The following is a 22,282-nucleotide window of genomic DNA, read 5'->3' as shown; positions in this document are numbered from 1 at the left end:
CTATCCAACTTCATTCTCTTCTCTTTTTTTCCCTCTCTCTCTCTAAAAAAAAAGCCCACCAAGAAGGAAAATCAAAACAAATAAAAACAAAATACAACAAAATTACCAAAATAAAACAAAAAGCACACGCAGGAGCACATGCAATCCATTTGTGTTGTCACCTACTCCTGGGCATGAGACCTGCCTGCAGTGTGACTGATTTACCAGGCCAGGCCATCAGAGAAAGCTGATTTCCCCTTCCCTGGCAGGTATCAATTGCACATAGCTTCTTGGTTAGGGTGGGACTGTGTCTGCTTCCCCTTCCTAGTGCTGAGAGTTCATCTGGCTGGAACCTGTGTAGGTCTGATGCATGCATTACTGTTTCTGTGAATACGTATGTGGATCAGTCCTGCTGTGTCTGGAAGACACTTTTTCCTTGGAGTCACCCACACCTCTGGCCCTTGTGACCTTCCACCTCCTCTTCTAGATGGATCCTTAAGCCTTGAGGAGAGGGGTCGATAAAGACATTCTGTTTATGCTGAGTGCGCCAAAGACTCTCACTCTCTGCACATTGTCCACTGTGGGTTTCTGTGTTAACTGCAACTTTCTGCGAGAAGAAATTTCTCTGATGTGGGTTAAATGATGTTGTAATCTGCATCCTAGCCTAGCGTGGCAACTGTTGGTCCCTAGGAGAGAACGGCTCTGTGGGTCAGCGAGAGTCACAGATGAATGGCGATGTCCTCAAAGGAAGGGCTGAAAGGGGCAGTGAAGAGAAACTAGGGGGGTCCCTGGGTCCAAGCCAAGAGGCCAAGCCCTGAGGGGATGGAGGTGGGCTGGAAGGGGGCTATAGGAATTTTGAAACAACCCAGGCTGCCTTCCATCCTGTGGCTAAGATTTGCTTGTGCAGCACACTTTACCTGCTCATTCGGGTATTTATTCATTTATTTTTATATGCAGGCTTTTCCTTTGGGATTGTAAAGTAGTCAATGTTGGGTAAAATGAAAATTAAATCAATTTCCCTGAGTCTTTTTGTTTCCACAGCATTGAGTTTCTTTAACCTAGCAGAAAGGACTAAACATTTTGGCCTGGTTTGAGATCTCCAGACCGAGGAGGCAGAATGGCACATTTCCAACCTTGTGACAGGTTTTCTTTTGCCAGGAGAGCCTTGACACTCTTGGAAACGGATGCATAGCTTACCACTAGTACTCACTTCTTCATCTTCTTTACCTGCTGGTCTTTTTTATCTATATGTAAGCTCTTCTACACAAGGATTCTCTGAGACATGACATCTTACCTACTACAGAGGTTCAGAAATATGGGACACTGTACAGCAGGAAGGTGGTATTGGGTATTGAGAGTTCACACTGCATGTTGTCTAAGAGCATGAGCCCTGGAAGTCAGACAAACCATGGATCTAGCCTGAGACCCAGTTTCCTCTTCTGTGCCAGGGGTTTAACGATGGGAAACCATGAACATTAGCTAAATAGCCACATAAATTGAGCAGAACAGGACTTGGTCTGTATTGAGCAATCGAGAAAGGCTGGCTACTTTTCATGAAAAGTGAAGAGGCTCAGGAAGAGACCAGAGAGTCCTTAGTCCATATTTTAAAATCTTAGAATTATTTCCCACGTGAGCATTGTTTTCTAAAGAAATTTACAATGTTTTAAAAATAACAGATATTTCTCAAAGAAAAGCACACACACACGAAAACACATTTACATGCTCAGACACATCTGTGAAAGATGAACAATCTATTATTCATAGTTTACTGACCTGACCTTCTGAAGCTTAAAGTTATGCCACATGGCTAAAAATGTGTTGTGTTCTTTTAAGATAAGTAAGCCTCTGGCCTATTTCTTCATAAGTGTAAAAGTGTCCCTGCCCAACTCTTATAAGAAACCTATTAATTGTTATCTTGGATAAAGAACCTAGCATGTCTTGGGTTTGAGAGGAAGAAAATGTCTCTTAAACTAAGAAAGTTCTATGATGCTCTTGGCCTCTTGACAGGGGTGGAAGGTTGAAAGCTTAAAACTTAGGCTGATTTTTCTACAGCCAGGCTCTCATTTGCTTGTTATTTGTGTGCAGATGCGAGAGGTAACCTGTGTGTGTGGTATGTGTGGGGATGTGTATGCAGATGTGTGTGTGAATGCATATGGGCATGCACATGTGTGTGTATGCCTGTGGAGGCCCGAGGTTGATGTGGGGAGTTCCTCTCTATTACTCTTCCACCTTATTCATCGAGACAGGGTCTCAGTCAAACTCAGAGCTCATTGACACTGGCGAGTCTTGCTAGCCAGCTTGTTTTAGGGACCCTTTGTCTCTGCTTCCCGAATCACAAGTTGTCATGTTTATCTGGCGTGCACATGGCTTCTGGGCTTTGAACTTCTGTCTTCCCAGTTGTGTGGTGAGCCCTGTCTCAGGTTACTTCACCTCAGTTTTTGAGACAGGGTCTTTCATTGAATTTGAAGCGCATCTTTTCGGTTAGGCAGGCCGGCCACTGACCTCCGGGGCTGAGGTCACAGGCATTTGTAGCTGTGCTTGACTTTAACACAGGTGTTTGAGGATCCAAACTTAGCACCTCCTACCCACCCAGTCATCTCCCTAGCTCAGAAATATTTCTTACAAAGGAGAAAAGCCTCTGTTAGGAGGGTTTAACAGTTTAAAAGCAAAGTATGTGACATCAAAGTGTGTGGTCAGAGTGTTCAGAGTTTTGTAAAGTGAAAACCTCAAGCTGTTGGGTGAAGAAGAAACAAATGATGAGCGGACTGGGGACACATCTCAGCAGCAGAGTACTTGCTGGATGAGTACAAGACCCTGGGTTTACTGCTCGGCACTTGCGAAGAGAGATGAACATCTATCAACACCACATTAGATTTCAATCAAGACAGATCATCACGGATTCAAATTACCTGTTCTAAATTGGACATTTAAGCGCTTAATCCAAACAAATCTCAAGAGGGAAAAATGTTGCCTTCAAATCAGCATGATATAGTTTTTTAAAAAATCAAATGTCCTGTTCAAATCACCTCTCAAATTGTAAGTTTCTCTAGAATTTGAATTATTATTCTTATTATAAGAAAATTAATTTTTAATTGAAGAAATATTTAAGAGAACGGGAAAGAAGTATCTTTTTCATGAAACTGCGAATACATGACGATTCTTTGACATTGTGGGGCAGAGAAAGGAGCAGTGTGCGTCTCCACCTCAAACGTGGAACCGTTCACATGAGCTCATGGTGCACCTCCAGGCTCAGGATGGTTCCATCTTTAGGGCAGGCACTGGGTAGAGCCTCCATCTGGAGAAACCTGGTGGGACGGAGGAGCGTTTGCAGTCTGGACACATCACTGAGCCCAGGCCTGTCACATGGAACCGGTTCTCACTGCCGGGCTTCTCATTATTTCTATGGCTCACCGAGGAGTTATGAAACCAGAACAGATCCACATTCTCAAAACTGTTACAGATTAAAGCAGCCACCGTCCACACACTAATGTGCTGCTACAGCCCTTACCATGCTTCTTCTAGGAAAGGGAAGGAATTAAGAGCATTTACAATCTCCCTCGAGTTTCAGGTCAGTAATACACTGTTCGCAGAACAGAACAATTAGAAATCACAGTCCCTCTCACACGTTCCAAGTAGCTTACTTAGCAAAAGAGGAAGACAAATAAATAACCACCACCGCCCCTGCCACTAACACCCTCCCCTCCCCCAGCATAAAACGAAAGCAAAACAAAACATTGCAGGGCATCTTGAAACTCTCCAAACGTGGCAAACTGGAACACTCTGGGGTGCTGTAACCCTGGCTTTCTGGGGGCAAGCTTGCATCCACCCCTGCCCACCAGACACTTACATCGTATCCACTGTTCCGGATGCCACGCCGGGGTCGCTCCCGTGTGACCAGAAGGTCCATCTCGGTTTCCCCTGGACTTGGGCTGTTGAGAGACTGCCGGCTTCGGTAGACAGAGCTCTTCATCTGTTGCCTGAAGGAAATCCAGCAACTGTTACGATGCAGCAAATGTCCCAACAGATGGAATTCTCCACCGTTCCAAACCTACAGGCAACCGGTGGAGGCTGTGGATTGGTCTCACAATCTCAGAACTGATGGTACTCAGTCTTTGGCTGTCCCAGGAAGGGGAGAATGAGCCCCTCCCCACCCCAGATGCTCAAAATGCTATAACTATTTGGCTGAATTATGTGTTCTTTCATATCAAATTAGGCAATGACAATCAATCGGATCAGTGCAACCTCATCTAAAATTCTGCTGATGGCAAGGCCAGGGGTTCTCTGTTGACCTTCGAGGACAGCTAGCATTGCAGAACAAACTTGCCTTTGCTGACTTTGTTGACTCAGCAGCCTCTTGTTCCGTTTTCATCTTTTAGATTTCAGGTGTGGACTCCTACAGTGTGTTATAAATGAAGCCTGTATAGAATGGTCCGCTCTTAATGCTATGATTGTTGATCAATTTCTTTTCTATAATTACCATGTAGATTTTCTCCTTGGTGAAGACAATAAGCCTGGAGGCAACTTGGGGCATATTTAGCTAGCCAGCAAACCAGTCACCAATTTTTTAATTAAAAAAAAGTTATTTATTTTTTACCAAGTGACTAGTATGTACTAAGTACCCGGAAACTGAGCATCCATGATCCTGGTATTTCTACTGTTTGTATCCCAATGGGGAGACAACTGGCATGCTAACTTCAGAGTGATTAGTGTTATTAATAAAAATAAGGAGGGGTGGGGAGGTGGCTTACTCAGTAAAGTGTTTGTCTTGCAAATATGAGGACCTGTGTTCAAATCCCAGAATATTCAATAATAATAATAATAATCCAAGTGTGGTGGAGTATACTTGTAATCCCAGCACTGGGGAGGAAGAGACAGGAGGATCCCTGGGGTTCCCTGGCTAGTCAGGCTAGCTTACTTGACAAGTTCCAAGGCAATGAGAGACCTTGTCTCAACAAACAGTGGGTGAAGACTGAAGGATGATACCTAAAGGCACACACACACACACACACACACACACACACACACACGCATGCACGCGCGTGCACACACACTTGTACAAATGAAAAAAATAAGAAGCTGAGGCAGAGGGTATCTAGGAAGGTCAGAGAAGGTCTTCTCAAGGAGGTGACCCTTTATCTGAGTTCTAACTAGATCCAGCCCCTGAAGTGAGCATAGAGCTCTCTAGGCTCAGGTAGGAGGAGCTCGTTCAAGGTGTCAACTCATCTGTTTCTCAAAGCTTCAGATATTTGTATTCACCATCTTGTATCTGTTTGTCATTGGAGGACTCTATCTATAGAGGGGACAGAAAACAGCCACACAAAGAGAATGCTGGAATGCTTCCCCCCCCCCACACACAAGTGGCAACTTTTATTAGCAGGAGTGAGAGCCACTAAGCACAGATGACTTTCATGGGATTCTGCAGAATGACAAGGGGCTTAAAAGACAGCAAAATAACATATGCCTCTAGACCATCTTCAAAATAACGTATGCCTCCAGATCATCTTCAAAGAACCCCTAGGTATTACCTATTATATGTTTTAGTTCAAGGATTCCAGATATTCATGTTTGGATGTAAAGATCTGGCACGCACGCGCGCGCGCAAACACACACACACACACACACACACACACAGTTTTACGAACACAGTAAGGTGCTTATAGCATTCAGTCACACACAATCCAGCAAGACCTTAAAGGCAAGGCTCCACCCCAGCACTTAGCCATGAACACAGCAGATGCTCTTAGCTCTCCTCCATCACCACCAGGAACCACACTGATTTTAGAGAATCTGTACTTTTTGCCTGCGTAGGCCCATGATCCTTACCCTCTTGGTAAGTGTAGCATGGTGCTTCTTGGGGGCTACCTTTCCTGCTGGGGTAGGTATTGATTCAGATTGTTCTACCTCAGGATCATATCCCTATGTCCTTGTGATTGGCTGCGGGGTGGGCACATGACTTGAGTTAGGTCCAATGAGACTGAGTCTCAGGGCTTTAGCCAGGACAACTAGGAAAAAGGGACTCTTGTATTTGAGGGACACAAACCTTCGGTTTCTGACAGCTGGGTTTTTGTCTGCATGAGGTTTTAGCCTGCCTCCAAAAGAGGCTGGGAAAGACTGAAGAGATAGCAAAGCCACAATCAGTAAGGTTCCCTTGATCTAGCCAGACGAAAGCTCTGGCCTTGCACTAATGCTTGGAATACAGTCCCCTTTTGTTTAACCAGTTTGTGCTGGGCTCCATTGTTAGCAGCCAAAAGGATCCTGGCTCAAACGGTGGCTTATAACCTCACATTATAAACTACACCCCTCAGTTGTCTGCAACTAGAGGCATCCTTTAGGAAAGGAGCCTAGGCACAGCAGGCTGATGAGGACAAATACATTCAGAGTGACTCAGACTTTAGAGCAGACCCCAAAGGATTCAAATTCTTGACTTAATTACGACTATATTTTTGGGGAAAAATAATACTTTATAGCTACTCAGTCACTATCAGTTAGCCCATTTAAAAAAAAGATTTACTAATAAGAACAGTGTGGAATAAGCAGGCAGACTGGCAGTTGACAGTGGGTTATTTCATAAGTATTAGATTTTTACTAGCGAGGAACATGAATACGTTAAAAGCTTAGACACTAGCTGGGCGGTGGTGGCGCACACCTTTAATCCCAGCACTTGGGAGGCAGAGACACGTGGATCTCTGTGAGTTCGAGGCCAGCCTGATCTACAAGAGCTAGTTCTAGGACAGGCTCCAAAGCTACAGAGAAACCCTGACTCAACCATCAAACAAACAAAGACAAAAACAGACAAACAAAAAGCTTAGACACTGGAGTACCCACTGGTTTATTCTGCCAAAGCACTGCATCATGATGGCTAACATTTTTTGAGCAGTGCTGGGGATCGAACCCAGGGTCTTGCACATCATAGACAAGTGCTTGCTGTTGCTCCACCTCCATAGTTTGCTATGCAAACCGAAAGACTGTTATTTAACACGTTTCAATGACCAGACTTCCAGTGTGGATGTCTGCCTGGTGTGTGACTGTCTACTTGGTGATAAATCAGGCTGTCATGTAGAGAGATGCTTATTTTAATCAACCGATTCTACTAGGCACACTTGTTCTTATTTTGCTATAATCTGTAACATGTCAATTTGAGGGGTTTTGCTCTTCTGATAATATTGTTGGGTGGGTTATAATGTGTTTTACTTGAACCCTTAAGATCTTTTGTCTTCCAATAGAGTTTAAGAAAGCAATTTCAAACCGTATTCTATGGCACCCTGGGGTTTTGTAGAGATAGCCTAAGCTGCTGAGTAGGAGGATGCTCCTTCGGAGCTCTGTCAGAGCAACTCTGAAAAGATTGCTGAACAGGTTACTGCCTTGTGTTGGCCCCATAGATGCATGGCCCATGAGGGTTTGAATGCAGATGGTTTATTTTCAAGGTGGTTCTAGAAACTACCAGCCAGGGAGTGGAGAGGTAAGGAAAAGATGTATGAAAGTCAACAGAGGTAAGTAAAGAGTTGACTCATAGTTAGGGTGGCCTGGGACTCAGACGCACCGGGAAAGGGGGGGTGTCTTAATTATTTCTGTTCCATGGCAAGAGACGCCTGCCATTGAAAAGACAGTTTATTCCATCTGCAGAGCTCAGAGGAAGACCCAGGACTTGAGGGGGACAAGGGTGGGACACACAGGGACCAGGCAGGTTGAAAGGCAGAGGGAGAGTAAGCAAAAGCTTTTAAATTGTGGCTTCTGAGAGATGCAATGGGCAAGTCTGGGAAGCAGCTGCTGGATGGTTATGGAAGACTCCAGAAGCACAAGGGGGGATCTTTGTTTGTCCAGTGCTTGACTGGGGAGGGTGGATCCTGGCCTTGCAAGAGAGCCCTGGGAGCCATCTAAAAGGAGGTGGTTGAGGTATGGGGTTCCGACTGGAAGGCACACTTGTCGGTGTCTTTTGTCACCAGGCATTGGGCAATCCTAGGCGAGGTGATTTCTCCCCTGCTCCCTGTATAAGCATCAAGCACAGAAACTATGGCTATTGCCACAGTGTTCCTGACACCCCAAAATCCCTTGCTAGGGCACTGACCTATCGGTTCTAGTCCAGTATCAACTGAGGATACACCACAGCACATTAGTTACACAGCATTTTTGGCTTCTGAAAGAAATCCCAGAAGAAGGCATTACAAAGGCTGCAGACAGCCGGCGTAAAGGTGGCCGAGCACATAAATCCGACCACAGACGGCACTTGCCTCAGACAGGCTGATCGCTTTATGTCTCCACAAGAAAGCACAATGTAAAATTTTAACTAATTGTAGGGGAAAAAGGGACTTTGAAAAGTCTTTTGAAAGATTTACTGATCAGTTAACATTAGAATCTCAACTTTGCTTCTTTTTGCTGTTTCTTTGCTCTGAAGTTAACGATGCCCCTGCAATGATTGCTTCGCGGTGCCCCGTTCTAGCGGGGTGGCTCACAGCAGAGTCTCTGAGGGTTGTGCTGTGAAGAGCAATTAGCAGGCAACTCCAACCTGTGACAATAGCTAAACAGCACGCGGCTATCTGGAGTCACACCCCCCAGCCACAGCACTAAGTTCTGTCCTTTTCTGTTAGGCTGCTCTGCTGGCTCATAGCTTTCCGTTCTCTCTCTCCTGCCTCTCCCAAGACCTCTAGCTCATGGCTGTCTTTTTCCCTTAAGTAGTGAACACTTGAATGATTTTTCAGACCATTCCTAGTGCTACAGAGACAATGAATCATTTCTTCAATGGATACCTGCTGAGAGGGAACTACACACACACACACACACACACATCATCATCATCATCATCATCATCATCATCATCATCAGCAGCAGCAGCAGCAGCAGCAGTGACAGTCCATCATGGAACCTTAGGCAGCCGGCCTGAACTTGTGTTGAAGAGTCTAGACACAGCTCCCAGGGAAAAGCTTTGAAAAAAATTCCTTGGAAGTGTTGTCTCTCCAGTGACTCTCAGGCAAGGAAGCCATAAGAAGAGCCCCCACCTTGGTCCACCAGAGAGCCCTGAAGCAGAGTCCTCAAAAGCAAAGTGCAAAATAAAGTTGCTACCAGCCTCCTTGCCTATGTTTTCTTTCCCTCCTCCCACAGCTATTGACATGGTGACATGTGCATCGTGAACCCTGTCACGCTGTGATTTTATATCTTCGGTTTGTCATACCAGTCAGCCAAGCCTGACAAATGGGGCCCTGGCTTAGATCACCCCCCCTTTTTTCTTTACTGAACATCCATTATGTTGGTTCAGTTTATTCCCAGTTCCCAACTTGGTTTTGTTGCTTTCACCCAGTCCTGCTGACATGGTATTGTTGTAAAATTTCTTTTCCGCTTTTAAAGCAAATACCCATTGAGGCCAGGGTCTGCCCTGCTGTTTCTGGTGTATGGAGCAAGCACCTGCCATGGCTTCATGGTAGCTGGAGTGTCAGCATGCCCAAAGCCAGGGGATCGTCAAGGAGAATGCACCCTGGGAAGAGGCAGTCTCAAATTAGGGAAGTGCTGCAGGCAGGCAAGAAAGGAAGAGAGGTGGGCATGACAAGCTTTGCTACGCTTCCCCTCATTGCTCACTGGGGGGGGGGGTCACTGCCTAGTCAGCCACAGACCTTGGAGACAGCTGTCATGCTTTGAATGCTTTCATTTTCTAAAATTCATGTTAAAATTTGGTTGCTGGAAACTCATTCCTATGGTTAACTTTCATAGAGCCGGAAGGTTCTACAGACACTGGGGGAGGGGTCGCCATGAGTCTTACCGAGCTGGGAACACTCAAGGTTCAATAATGACTGACCTGTCAAGATATGTGCACTGGCACAATAGTGGCAAAAATGGCATGAGAGGACTCAAACACACACACACACACACACACACACACACACACACACATTGGATTTAAAGCCCATTACATAAGATGGGCCCCAGGTCTGGTGTCTTTAACTGTGCCAAAGACCTATGGCTGTCTAATCCCAGCTCCTATAGGGAGAACCTAGAACTATTATTCTGTTAAATGGACATAGTAACAAATTAATCCCTGAGTTCTTTTTCAAAACTATTCTCACTTATTCTCATTTTATGTGCACGAGTGTTCTACTGTGTGTATGTGCGTCACATTCATGCCTGGTGCCCACAGAGGCCAGAGGGCATTAGAACCCTTGAATCTGGAGTTACAGATGAAGGTGAACAGCTATATGAGTATTGTGACCCAAACTCAGGTGCCCTGAGAGAACAGCGAGGGCTCTCAGCTACTAAACTCTCTCTCCATCCTGGGTTCACAAGCTCTTGTTTTCAGCCTCACAGATTAGCACATCACTCAGACCTCCTCCGAGAAGTGTCTCTTCAAAGACCAGCAACTAGTCAGCATGCTGAGCAAACAGACTGCGGAGTGCTCATCTCTAAACGGTGCATCTACACCACACCAAGTTCCCTCAGTGAGTAAGAGGAGGTGAGAAGATGCTAAGAGCCAAAGGTAGCAGGTATCTGTAGCAAAGCGATGTTTGCTAGACATGACAGTGCAGTCACACACACGAACTCACAAACGCCGTGCCTGCATGCATAAGACCTGTACTGGATCAAGCCAGCCCAAATCCCAGCATGGGAGAGGCTCATGAAGTCCCACCCTAGCTAACGGGAGAAGGAGAGTCACGTCTCTTCAGGGATGCAGGCTACCCATGCTCCCATAGATGGTTCCACGCCCACACACATACAAGTTACACTAAATGGACTTAGAAAATACTAAATCTTTAAAAAGAAAGAAAGAAAGAAAGAAAGAAAGAAAGAAAGAAAGGAAGAAAGGAAGAAAAAAGAGAGCATGGAAGTTCAGAGGAAAAAGGGGAGATGGAAATGAGTTGGAGGAAAAGAAATGGATGGTGGTTTGGATCCAATTGTACTATATGCATGTATGAATAAGAAATAAAATATTTAATTAAAATTCATTGCTGTTTTATCAGTGTTAGGAGGCAGAACCTTTGGCCAGTGATGGGGCCACAGAGTCTCATGGGCACATCAATGATGTGGTTTGAATGAGATTGGTCCCTATAAGCCCATACATTTGATTGTTTGGTCCCAGTAGGTAGAACTGTTGGGGAAGGATGAGGGGCGTGGCCTTGTTGGAGTGGGTGTGGCCTTGTTGGAGTGGGTGTGGCATTGTTGGAGGCAGTGTGTTACTAGGAGTGGACTTTGAGGTTTCAAAAGCCCATGCCAGGCCCAGGCTTTCTCTTTTTGTTTGCTTGTTGTTGGCAGATCCGACATAAAGCACCACAGCTACTGCTCCAACATGGTGCCTACCTGCTTCCTGCCATGATGATCATGGGCTAGCTCTCTAAAACTATAAGCAAGTCCCCAACTACATGCTTCCTTTTAGAAATGCTGCCTTGGTCATGGTGTTTCGTCCCAGCAATAGAACAGTGACTAACACAAAGAGCACTGTAGAAGAGTGAGTTCAGCCCACATCTTCCTCCTTGCCCTTCCATCCTCCACTGTGTGCTAATGCTTTTACCAGATTCTGGCACCTTGGTCTTGAACTTCCTAGCCAGCAGAATTGTTAGAAAATGAACTTCAGCTGATTATAAACTGCCAGATCTCAGGTATTTTGTTACAGAAGCGAAGAACAGGTAGAGAGACAGCAATTCAAACCACTTGGCCTAGCTCGACCTCAGTGGGCCAGGCCCCATTAAAGCTACAGCAGCTCACACTGAATGCCCCTCAGGTTTGTGGTCACACATTTTGGGTGTTCCTCTTCTTTCCTCAAAGCTTAAGTTCCATCAAGCATCCATCATCTTGACTACTGTCTGATACTCAACAGTTGACGATAAGTGTCAAATAACTAAACGGATTTATGAATGAACGAGACGGGCTGGCACAGAGTGCTGGGCCTCAGTGTGATAGGCACTTACCAAAGCTGAACGGAAGGGTGAGGCATGAAATTTGCCTTCCTGTGCAGGAACCACTCGCATAATCGAACAATGCAATGCCCCTTGATCTGGAATTGCATAACCAGGCGGGCGATAATTACGTTTCACCCAGCTCTGAAATAGCCACGGCTTGAAAATACCATCAAGCTAAAGGACAGCTGGGGGTGTCTGCCCCAGAATTTTTTTATAGCAGTTTCAATTTGACCCTCCTTCAGACTCATTACTGAGCACATGTGTGCAGGGCCCAGATCAAAAGCTTGCAAAGATCAAAGTCCCAAGGTGAGATCAAGGGAGCATGGGTACAATGCCCAAGGTGTCCTCTGCCCTCGTCCCACATGTGACGTGGGGACACAAAGTACACTGTTACCTGTTTTTAGACTCTGTGAAGGGAGGACACACTTCTGGGTCTGGGTCCAAAACGTGCTCCACTTCCTTCGGGGCTTTCTCATACATCTTCTTCCTTTCTGTCAGGCCTTTGCTTGTTTCTGCCGCGGGGAAGTCGTAATACCCCTTCCTCTTAGCTTTCAGGCGCAGTTTGTTCCGGTAGTGCTCGATGTCTGATTTCTGCTTCAGAGCCTTGTTCACCTTGGAGGAGAGAGAGAGGGAGAAGGGAGTCTCAGGACCACACCTGAGTCAGCATGGCAATAGACAAGAAGCTTTTTCTCTAAGGTCAGCTGACCAAAAAGACCAGAGGTGAAGTAGGGGAGAGCTTTTCTGGAAATTGTGATCTGATGTAAAAGCCCCTTGTCTATCACCCTCATATAAAATGGATCTGGCACTCAATGAATGATCTTACATCCTTGTTTCCCACATCTGCCCTGACAGCTGAAGTCCTATGCCTGACTGTATACCCTTAGCTAAGAGCCTTTACTGTCTTGGTTCCTACTCTGCTTATACCATGTGGTTCCTCAGTGTGGGAGCTCAGCTGCCTGGCTAGATCTTGGTGCCCTGAGTCCAGCTCTAGTCCTGAATAACCTTCTGGCTTCCTCTGTCTACTTAGTTGGGGCTCTCTGGATGAGTCTCAAAGTGGATTGGGACGGATGTGGCGGGAATGTAGAACGCTTTAGGGGCTTTTCCATATGATCCGCTTGCCTAGGAGAGGTAGCTCTGAAAACCCATGACTTTTTTTTAAGAGAGAGAGATCGCTATGAAAGTTTATGCGGCTGAATGTCCTATGTTTTCTTTAAAATAACCTTTAAAAGAATTCCCTGTAATTCATAAAAGAGAAATGTGGCCTTGGGTTACCCTTCTCCCTCACTTATGTGTAAATCAGCCGTCCCTAAGGGAAGGGAGAAGAATTACATTGCAATCTATGTCTCTGCGAGACAGCAAATTAGAGAGGTGCCAGCAAGGCCCATTTCTTTGACTGCTCAAATGTAGCATGGATCCACTTCTGAATGAGGGTCCGCATGTGTTCTCCTCATGTGACAGGGAGCTGGGTCTGGAGAGAGGGATCTGTCCAGATTTCAGAGTCTGTTTGTATAATGTTTATTTCACTAGGCTGGGACAAAGAGACCCAGGTATGGCGGCCATAATGAGAGCCTTAACGAGGCAAACAACGGTTAACAGTGCATCGGTGCCAACTCCAGAGGCTTGTGTGTGGATAAGGGGAGGGGGACACACTGTGTCTCAGGGAAGATTATAGAGCTAAGGGACAGAAAGGACACATTGTGACCAATTAATTCTTTCTCACTGAAAAAGGAATAATAATAAAAATGTTAGTAATGATAACAAAGTGTTGTTTACGTGTTAGTCAGTGTGCTAAGCGCTTTCTGGATGGCGGCCCATTGTGTGGAGGGGGCCTGAGGCCCGAGGGACTCTCCTCACTACTCACTTGCCTAGACAGAGACAGCGAGTGGACAAGCTGGAACTCCACCTCTGGCAAGACAGCTCTCGAGGCCACTCTGTCTAAGTACAACACTGTTTCTTGGGACGGACTTGGGTATAAGTTAGGAGAGGAAAGAAGCGCTCTCCAAGAGTCGGGGCAACTGAACTCCCGCCATCAATGTGCCCTTGAGCCTGCACCCACCCTTCAGACTTCAGTTTCTCTGCCTGAAAATACAGAAGCTAGGGTAGAAGTGTTGCTGAGGATGTGTGTAATGGAACCTCAGCCCATCACAGTGTAAGGCCAGCCCAGCCTTTCTGCTCAGAAAAGAGGTCCTTCCTACAACACACATACAGGTGCACACAGCACTGTCACGAGTGTCCTGGCTGTGGGAAAGAAGCCCCGGTGTGCATTTGTGATGCCCAGCTGGACAGGACTGTAGCAGGTCCCTTGCAGTGTGATAAGAAAGAAGCTTTAGGCCTTGCAAATCTACCAGCTGCTTCAGGAGAGAAATGAAAAGAACAACCAACCCAATGCTTTAGCATCAGGGAAAGCTGTGTGTATACACATGTGTGCATACATGTATAGCATAAATATGCCCAAGTGATCCCATGTGAACATTTGTAAAGATTCATAAACACTTTTATGCTCACTGATAACTCTACTGCTGAAGGAAGATAGAGGGATGGTGTTTTTTAACCCAATTTCCTGTTCTTTGTGCGAGTTAACTCTCTTCTCCCTTACCTATTGATCAGTCACCTATTATCGATCATCTATTATCTCTAATTTTCTTTGATAAAATCTCTCAGAGATGGACAGATGTTTTAAATCTCATCACAGATTCAACCAGACTGGTTGCCCGATGAGCCCCAGGATCCACCTGTCTGTCCCCCAGTGCTAAAATGACGGTTCGCACTGGTGTGCCCCACTTTTCAGTGGGTACTGGTCTCGGGCTTTCATGGCAAGCACTTCACCAATTCAGCAGCTCCCTAGGAAAGCTGACTGACATTGACACCACCCAGAAAGCAACCATGGGGCTATTTCAAGCTTGCTAATAGAAATCGATGTCGTCTCAGAGTCTCTAGTGGCCGGCTCCCTGACCAAACGACAGTGCGTTCTCATTTCCTCTCGGCTCACCCTCCTCCTATTACTCCAGCAACATGGATCTAATGGGTGCTGAAATGTCCAGGAGTGCGGTATCGAGAGGCTGCAGACTGAACTCAGGAGGGTGGGGAAGGGAGGCCTTCTGATACCTGCTTTTCTAATCGCCAGGCTGTGAAGGTTTGCTCTGAGCTTTTCACTGCAGGTGGAGAATGCTATGAACAAACTCACTCTGGATGGTTTGTATTTCATATCATTGAGGCCTGGTGCATGCAAGGGTACAAATGCCCTGAGGCCGGACACAAGCTGTGTGCCATATGCGGAGGGGCCACTGAAATCCCCGTGGTCCAGCTAGACTCTCCACGCAGGTCACGGGTGCTCACCTCACCGTTGAGTGCCGCCGAGGACTCCTGGCCCCTGTCTGAGGCAGGGTGCACTACGGGTAGAGCGGATGGTTTGATGGCGACGAGCTGCACGGATCCAGAGGATGTGTCGAAAGGATCTGCTGGTGCCTTGCCGGCACTGTCGAAGAGACCCGCTCCCTCCTCTTCGTCACTTGCTGTCACTACAGCCAGGCGGAACACATGGGTTTTAGGATGTGGGGAACTGCAGGACTGGATTCTGCTCATGGTTTACCTTTACATTTAAGGGCTGGTGTTTTTGATCTCAGTCATTCTGACAGGTGTAAGATGGTATCTCAGAGTCATTTTGATTTGCATTTCCCTGATGGCTAAGGATGTTGAACACACCAATATTAGCTTATGCTGGAGAAGATGCGGAGCAAGGGGAACACTCCTTCATTGCTGGTGGTAATGCAAACTTGTACAGCCTCTCTGGAAATCAGTATGGTGGTTTCTCAGAAAATCAGGAATCATCCTACCTCAGGATCCAGCAATACCACTCTTGGATATATATGCAAAGAATGCTCAACCATACTACAAGGATATTTGTTCAATTATGTTTATAGCAGCATTATTTGTAATATCCAGAACCTGGAAACAACCTATGGGCCTCTCAACTGAAGAATGGATAAAGAAAATGTGGCACATTTACACAAAGGCAAACTAGTCAGCAGTAGAAAACAATGACATCTTGAAATTTGCATGCAAATGGGTGGAACTAGAAGAAACTATCCCAAGTGAGGTAACCCTGCCCAGAAAAATGAGCATGGTACCCACTCATAGGCGAATACTAGCTGTAATGCAAAGGATAAGGAGTCTATAGTCCATAACCCCAAGAAGCTAAGTAACAAGGGGAACCCTAAGAGAAACATACATAGATCCCCTGGGGATGGGAAAATAGACAAGATCTCCTGAGAAAATTGGGAGCATGGGGGTGGAAGGAGAAGGGAAGGTGGAAGGGGAGGAGAGAAGAGAAGGGGAGGGGGAGGAAAACTAGAGGGAATGGGATAGTCAAGATGGAGGAAGGACAGAGGCAGAGAACAAGGAAAGAGATATCTTGATTGAGAGAGCCATTATGGGGCTAGCAAGAAACCTGGCAGTAGAGAAATTGTCAGGAATCTACAGGGATGACTCCAGCTAAGACCCTAAGCAATAGAGGAGAAGGTGTCTGAATTGTCCTTGTCCTGTAGTCAGAGTGATGACTATCTTAAATGTCACCATAGAACCTTCATCTAGCCACTGATGGACACAGAGGCGGAGACCTGCAGTGGAGCACTGGGCTGAGCTCGTAAAGTCCAGCTGAAGAGTGGGAGGAGTAAGAATAGGAGCAAAGGGGTTAAGACCATGATGGGGACACACACTGAAACAGCTCACCTGAGCTAATGAAATCCTTCCAACTCCAGTCTGACAGCAAGGGAACCAGTAGAAGACCAAATTAGGCCCTCTAAATGTGGGTCACTACTGGGGCAGACTGTTGGGACCACTGACAGTGAGACCAGGATTTATCCCTACTGCTTGTTCTGGCTTTTTGGAACCCATTCCCTCTGGAGGGACACCTTGCTCAGCCTAAGTATAGGGGGAGGGCCTTGGTCCTGCCTCAAAGCAATGTGCTAGACTTTATTGACTCCCCACATGAAGACTTAGCCTCTCTGAGGAGTGGGTGGGGGTAGGATAGGAAGTGGGAAAGGGATGAGAAGGTGGAGGAAGCAGGAGGAGGGGAGGGAGTGGGAAATGGATTTGGCATGTAAAATGAGAAAAGATAGTTTTTAAAAAATTAAATATATATATATATATATATATATGTGAAAAATTTAAGATCTGTACTAGTTTCTGGTTATTGTATTATCCGTGGGTAAGAAAGAATTGTAAAGGTTGCACTTAAACTGAAAGAAAAAAAATCTTTCAATAATGGAGATAGAACTCATTTGAAAACAATAAAAAGCAAATTTGTTCTCTGGGTTTATAGAAATGAGAAAAGTAAATTTGGCCAAGCTCCGCATCTATCCCTCAGTCTGGTCGCGGCCACAATAACAGCCGTCAGTCTGGTCTCTGCTGACTGAAGCTGTCACATTTTGCGCCATGTTAAACGACAAGTTTCCCAGGTCGTTAGCTGCGCGCCCTGCTTCGGTTGCTCTGTTTCTCCTTCTGAAGGCTGTTCCTCAAACAGCTTAGCTCTCTCATTCTTTTACTTGTCTATGACAAAGAGGGCTGTGTAATAGCCACCAGAGAGACTAGCGCACAGCCACAGACAACTCCGCTAATTACACAGACTCGTCGCCTCCTACGCGTGGGTGAATTAAATCTCCCATCTGACAAACCATTCTGCAGCGATGGCTGCAAGACACAAGTTGGCTCCGTGCTTCCATAACTAAACTGACAGAAGTTGCATCAAGTCCAGCCATATCTAGCCGATTTACTTGTTTTTTAAACGGTATTCTCGTGAAGTAGGCATAAGAACGACAGTAAGATGAATTAGGCCTGTTTAAGCAACTGAATTAGTAGGCAACTTGGAAGCAAAATAGGTGTTACATAAAATATGAATGTAGCCGAAGTGTGTTCTTCTTTCCTCCTACCTGCTCAAGAGACTTGAGATGTTATTTAAATCATCAAGAAATATAGCTTGTAGATCATTCTGTCAATTACAATTGCAGAAGATCTGTCAAATTAAACCAAGGAAGTAGTTATTTGATAATGTAGCTAAGACAACTTATAGACTAACCATGGGTCATAACTGAACATTTTAAAGGTTTTGAAGATTGGTTTGCAAATACCAGGTCACTAAGCGGCCACTGAGAGAGGGACATTTCTATCAGAAGCGTCACTAGATGCATATGCATTTTTAGAGAAAAGTTTTACTATGTAATACGTGCTTGGCCACCTTTAGCAGCCACTTCCTGGTCAACTGTTGCAAAGGCCGTCCATAGCAGCGGGTTTCCAAGATGCTCCCATTCTCACTACCTGATACAAATACCTACAGTGATAGCACTGAGCTTCGCAAGCAAGAGGGAAATGATGTCACATTAACAATAGTGCATTGCGTCCAAGCCTTAGTTAGAAAATAACATGGCGGTTTCCACCTGGTTCTCTCTTGAGTCACTTATTCAGAAAAATCGCTGACCAGGTTCTGAGGCTCTTCCAGCAGCCCTGTGGAAACATGGGGTGGCCTCCCACCAGCAGACACGGGAATGAGTCATCTTTTTGTCACTATAGCCCAAGCCAACGTGACCGTGATTGCATGCCACACCCCAGGTCAGAACACCCTTGCCAGCCGCTAGTAAGTTTCTGACCCACAGATGTTATACAAAATGATAACGCGGACTGTCATTTTAGGTCTCTAGTTTGTGGGTAACTCATAATAGCTTCAAGAAGTCCCTGAAACCGACCAGATTCACTAGGCTCCTCTCTCGCGAGAGTAAACAATTAAGACCGAGAGTCGCTCTCAGGCAAGCCAAGCTGCAAAGAAGACTTGAAGACCAGACAGACGGGCTGCCTGGAGGAAGCAGAAACCAGCAGAGCTGCCCGGTAGTTTGAGTCACTTGGAAGGGACAGTCTTCAGCTGCTGGGCTGCCTGCAGGCTGTGCAGTGTTCTCCAAGTCCCCTGCCTTGTGAGCTGTCACCCGTGCTGTAGTGGGCTTTGGTGATGCAGCTGTCTGGGGGTCCTTTCTGTTCCTGTAAGAAACCCGTCACCCATATTCCTTTTAATACCCCCCCTTCCTAGGTATAATATTGCATTTGGTTTAGAAGTTCAAGTACCTGTGCTTGGTAAGAAAAACATCTTACTTGTTTTTATTTATTTATTGAGGCAGGTATTCTTGAACTCACGGCCATCTTCCTGCCTCAGCTTCTCGAGTGCTGAGATTACAGGCACGAGTCACCACACCTGCCATCATGCTGGGGTTTATATTGTTGTTGTTTTGTTTCTTTCAAAAGACTACCTGTTATACCCAACCTTCTCACTTAGATTTAAACATCTTCGTGAAATGGGCTCTAAAATTATCTTGCAGCTAGGCTAATTAACGAGACCATGGGATCACAAAAACCCATGCCAGCCACATTGCTGGCAGAACAGTGTGTTTCCTTTTTCAAGTTCACCAGAGAACAAGAGTGGAAGCCATGGATGCAATAAGCCTGGCAGGAAACAAGAACAGTCTGTACATTAACATTTATTAATTAACCTTAGCTACCCTGCCTCTAGATTGGGCACTAAACCACTCGGCAGTAGTGCCTGAATATTCCACAGGGCCATATTCACAGACAGAGCGCTCAGTTCTTTTTGTAGCCTGGCCATGTGAAGGAAGATGCACTCTGTCCCCACAACTCCACTCAGTGCTGGTTTCTTCTGTCCTTTGGTCCACCTCCTGAGCCAATCAAATATATATTATATCAACCATGCCCTTTTTAAACTCTTACTTTAGGAGTGAAATGAACGGCTTGAGTATCCAGGAAGAATCAGTCATACAGCTAATTTAATTAACTAATTAATTAGGGGGTGCTGAGGGTTGAGCCTAGGGTAATACAAGCACTCTGCTGCTATGAGGTTTAATTTTGAAGCAGGGTCTCACTTAGTTGTACAGGTCAGCCTCGGATGCCTGAGCTTTCTGCTTCCGGCGTCTGAGCAGCTGGGATTACAGTCGGATACAACAGCATGCCCAGCAAGGCTGATTTCTGTTTTTATAATATGATCTTGTTTGTTTGCTTGTTTTTATGACAGACCTGTTAGTTAAATTTTTAGTATCTGGATTCACAGGTACACAATGAACCCCCTGGGACTTGTTTAAGGGGTTAAGGGCAGGAAGTTGGGAGAAACTTTCCAAGATGGGCAGCATTTTGGGGATCCATCTGTTTGCTGGCCTTGGCATTGGAAGTCATGTCATTTACCCAAGAATGAGAAAAAGCCCGAAGCAAGCATCACTGTGTTCTAAAAAGATGTCCTCCTCAGGAAGTGTGCCCTTCTTTACACTGGAGGAACTGAAGCTGACTCGGAGAAGGATTCAGAAATCACTCAGCACCTCACAGCTGCCTCCAGGCCTCATGGGGCAGGATAGAGAGGCCCGGAGTGAGCACACAGTGAGTGCAAGAGTGTGCATACGTGTGCAAGCATGTGTGTGCTTACACGGGAGGGGTTAGAGAGGTACTTGGTGGGGAGACTTCTCACCATTTCTCTTCTTGGCCTCCTCCTTTGTCACTTTCTGCTGTGTCATTCCGTTCTGGGGTGAGCGCCTCCCCGAGCTGGGCTTCCCTGATTCGTTGCTGATGACAGAACCATTCTCACTGGGCGACCGGCTGGAAGTAACCATAGCAACAGGGTAGACAGTAAGTTTCGACAAGAACAGCCTCCTCTCAAGGTTATGTTATTTGTACAGTTTATGTCTGCAGCCTTTCATGCCTGTTTCAGTGGCAAAGAAGAAATGATACAAGAGACAAAAGAAACAAAAGCCACCCACACTCACGCTCGCTCACAGGCGAGGTAGCCGGTTGTCAGGAAGTACATTTGCTGTTTGAGGCTCTCTAGACAAGTGTGATGAGCCCAGCCCTCGGTCCCAGCTCTGTTTCATTAATCCACCACCTATCTCGGTGACTGAGGAGATAGTAGTGACATTGGCTGTGTAACACACCCTCTTTTCACAAGCTCTCTGGACGCTGAGTGTTTGGTCACATGGGCATCTTCAGCCAGGCATAAAACATGGTCCTCTTTGGCTGTTCGTCACAGCACAGACCTACATGACCAGTACAGATATAGATATAGTCTTCCCATTATGGGGTCTCCACCCTGTCTGCTAGCCACATTTGCACACTCCTGACTACTTACTACGTGTGCTCTGAAGCACTCATTTGAGCTGCACATTCCTCTAGGGAAAAACCTCTTGTTGCCTTTTTTTCTGTGCAAAGCATCGTGCCGGGTAGACGAGTCTATTGACATCTGAGGGCAAACAGCTGGGGTGCCTACTATGCGCCAGGGACTATGTTGAGTGCCTCCAAGCCTGGTCCCTGGTCACAATAACATTCCCTGATTTGGAGGTAGTCCACCTTGGTCAGAAAGCGAGGAATGTGAACGTCACAGAAGCCAAGAGTGGTTTCCAGGGCTAAGCAAGGCAATGCCAAGTCACTTGACCCCAGAACATGTCTCAGGCAGCAACCTCAGATGGGAGCAAGTCATAGGGCCTTCATCCTTCTGCAGGACTGGACTCTCACCTCCAGAACTCTGTGGGGAAATAGGCTCTTGAGACTTTGCTGTCTCTGGAGTGTGCTCTCCCTCAGGCCTCACAGCCTACCTGGGGATAGACTGAGCGGAAATACTGACCTCCCTGTGTGGAAGACGATGAGGGGACAGATACCTAGAGATCTCTTGTTCTTCTACCATAGTCATCCACATTTAGAAAATACAGTCAACTAACGCTTGCAATGGAACACTGAGTGGAATCAACGCCCTTGATCATTGGGCGAAGCTGTGCATTCCAGCACACTCCTCTTCTTCCTCTCCCACCACCTGTATGAGTTTAGAATGCTCAGTTCTGTGTATGTTGGCACCTGCGCTGGCTAGTCCTATGGTCAACTTTACACACAAACTAGTTAGCTGAAAGGAGGGAACCTCAACTGAGGAAAAAGCCACCATAAGATCTGGCTGAAGGGCATTTTCTTAATTAGTGAATTGATCAGGGAGGGGTCATCCCATTGTGGGTGGTGCCATCCCTGGCTTCTATAAGAAGACAGGTTGAGCAAACCAGGGGGAGTGAGCCAGTAAGCAGCACCCTTCCATGGCCTCTGCATCAGCTCCTGCCTCCAGTTTCTGCCCTGCTTGAGTTCCTGTCCTGACTTCTTCAGTGATAAACAGCAATGTAAGTCGAACAAACCCTTTTCCCCCAACTTGTTTTTTTGTTATGGTGTTTCATCGAGATCATAGAAACCCTAACTAAGACAGAACTCTGTAAGTCACCAAAAGTGAAAGTTTGGATGTCTTGGATGAGCCAGCACCTGCCAAGCATGTTCTGTAGCACACAGGAACTAGACATTTGCACACAGGGCTTGGGAAATGCTCACTGCATTCCTTCTTTGCTTACTGCTAACTGTGGTAG

General features: G+C 46.1%; 1 protein-coding gene across 1 annotated transcript in view; it reads right to left on the bottom strand.

Moving 5' to 3' along the window:
• The window catches only part of Kiaa1549l (KIAA1549 like), a 267,271-nt gene that overhangs the window by 42,452 nt on the left and 202,537 nt on the right, over nucleotides 1–22,282 (bottom strand). The window contains exons 13-16 of the mRNA XM_038331879.2: nucleotides 20,365–20,492; nucleotides 15,192–15,373; nucleotides 12,250–12,467; nucleotides 3,827–3,956 (exon numbers count right to left, since the gene is read on the bottom strand). Of these exons, the coding sequence (XP_038187807.1) occupies nucleotides 3,827–3,956; nucleotides 12,250–12,467; nucleotides 15,192–15,373; nucleotides 20,365–20,492 (658 nt within the window). The remainder of the gene's footprint in view (nucleotides 1–3,826; nucleotides 3,957–12,249; nucleotides 12,468–15,191; nucleotides 15,374–20,364; nucleotides 20,493–22,282) is intronic.

Source organism: Arvicola amphibius, chromosome 5, assembly GCF_903992535.2.
Source record: "Arvicola amphibius chromosome 5, mArvAmp1.2, whole genome shotgun sequence".
NCBI classification, from domain to species: domain Eukaryota; kingdom Metazoa; phylum Chordata; class Mammalia; order Rodentia; family Cricetidae; genus Arvicola; species Arvicola amphibius.
The sequence above is the reverse complement of the archived record's forward strand: the minus strand, read 5'-3'. Positions and strand labels throughout refer to the sequence as shown.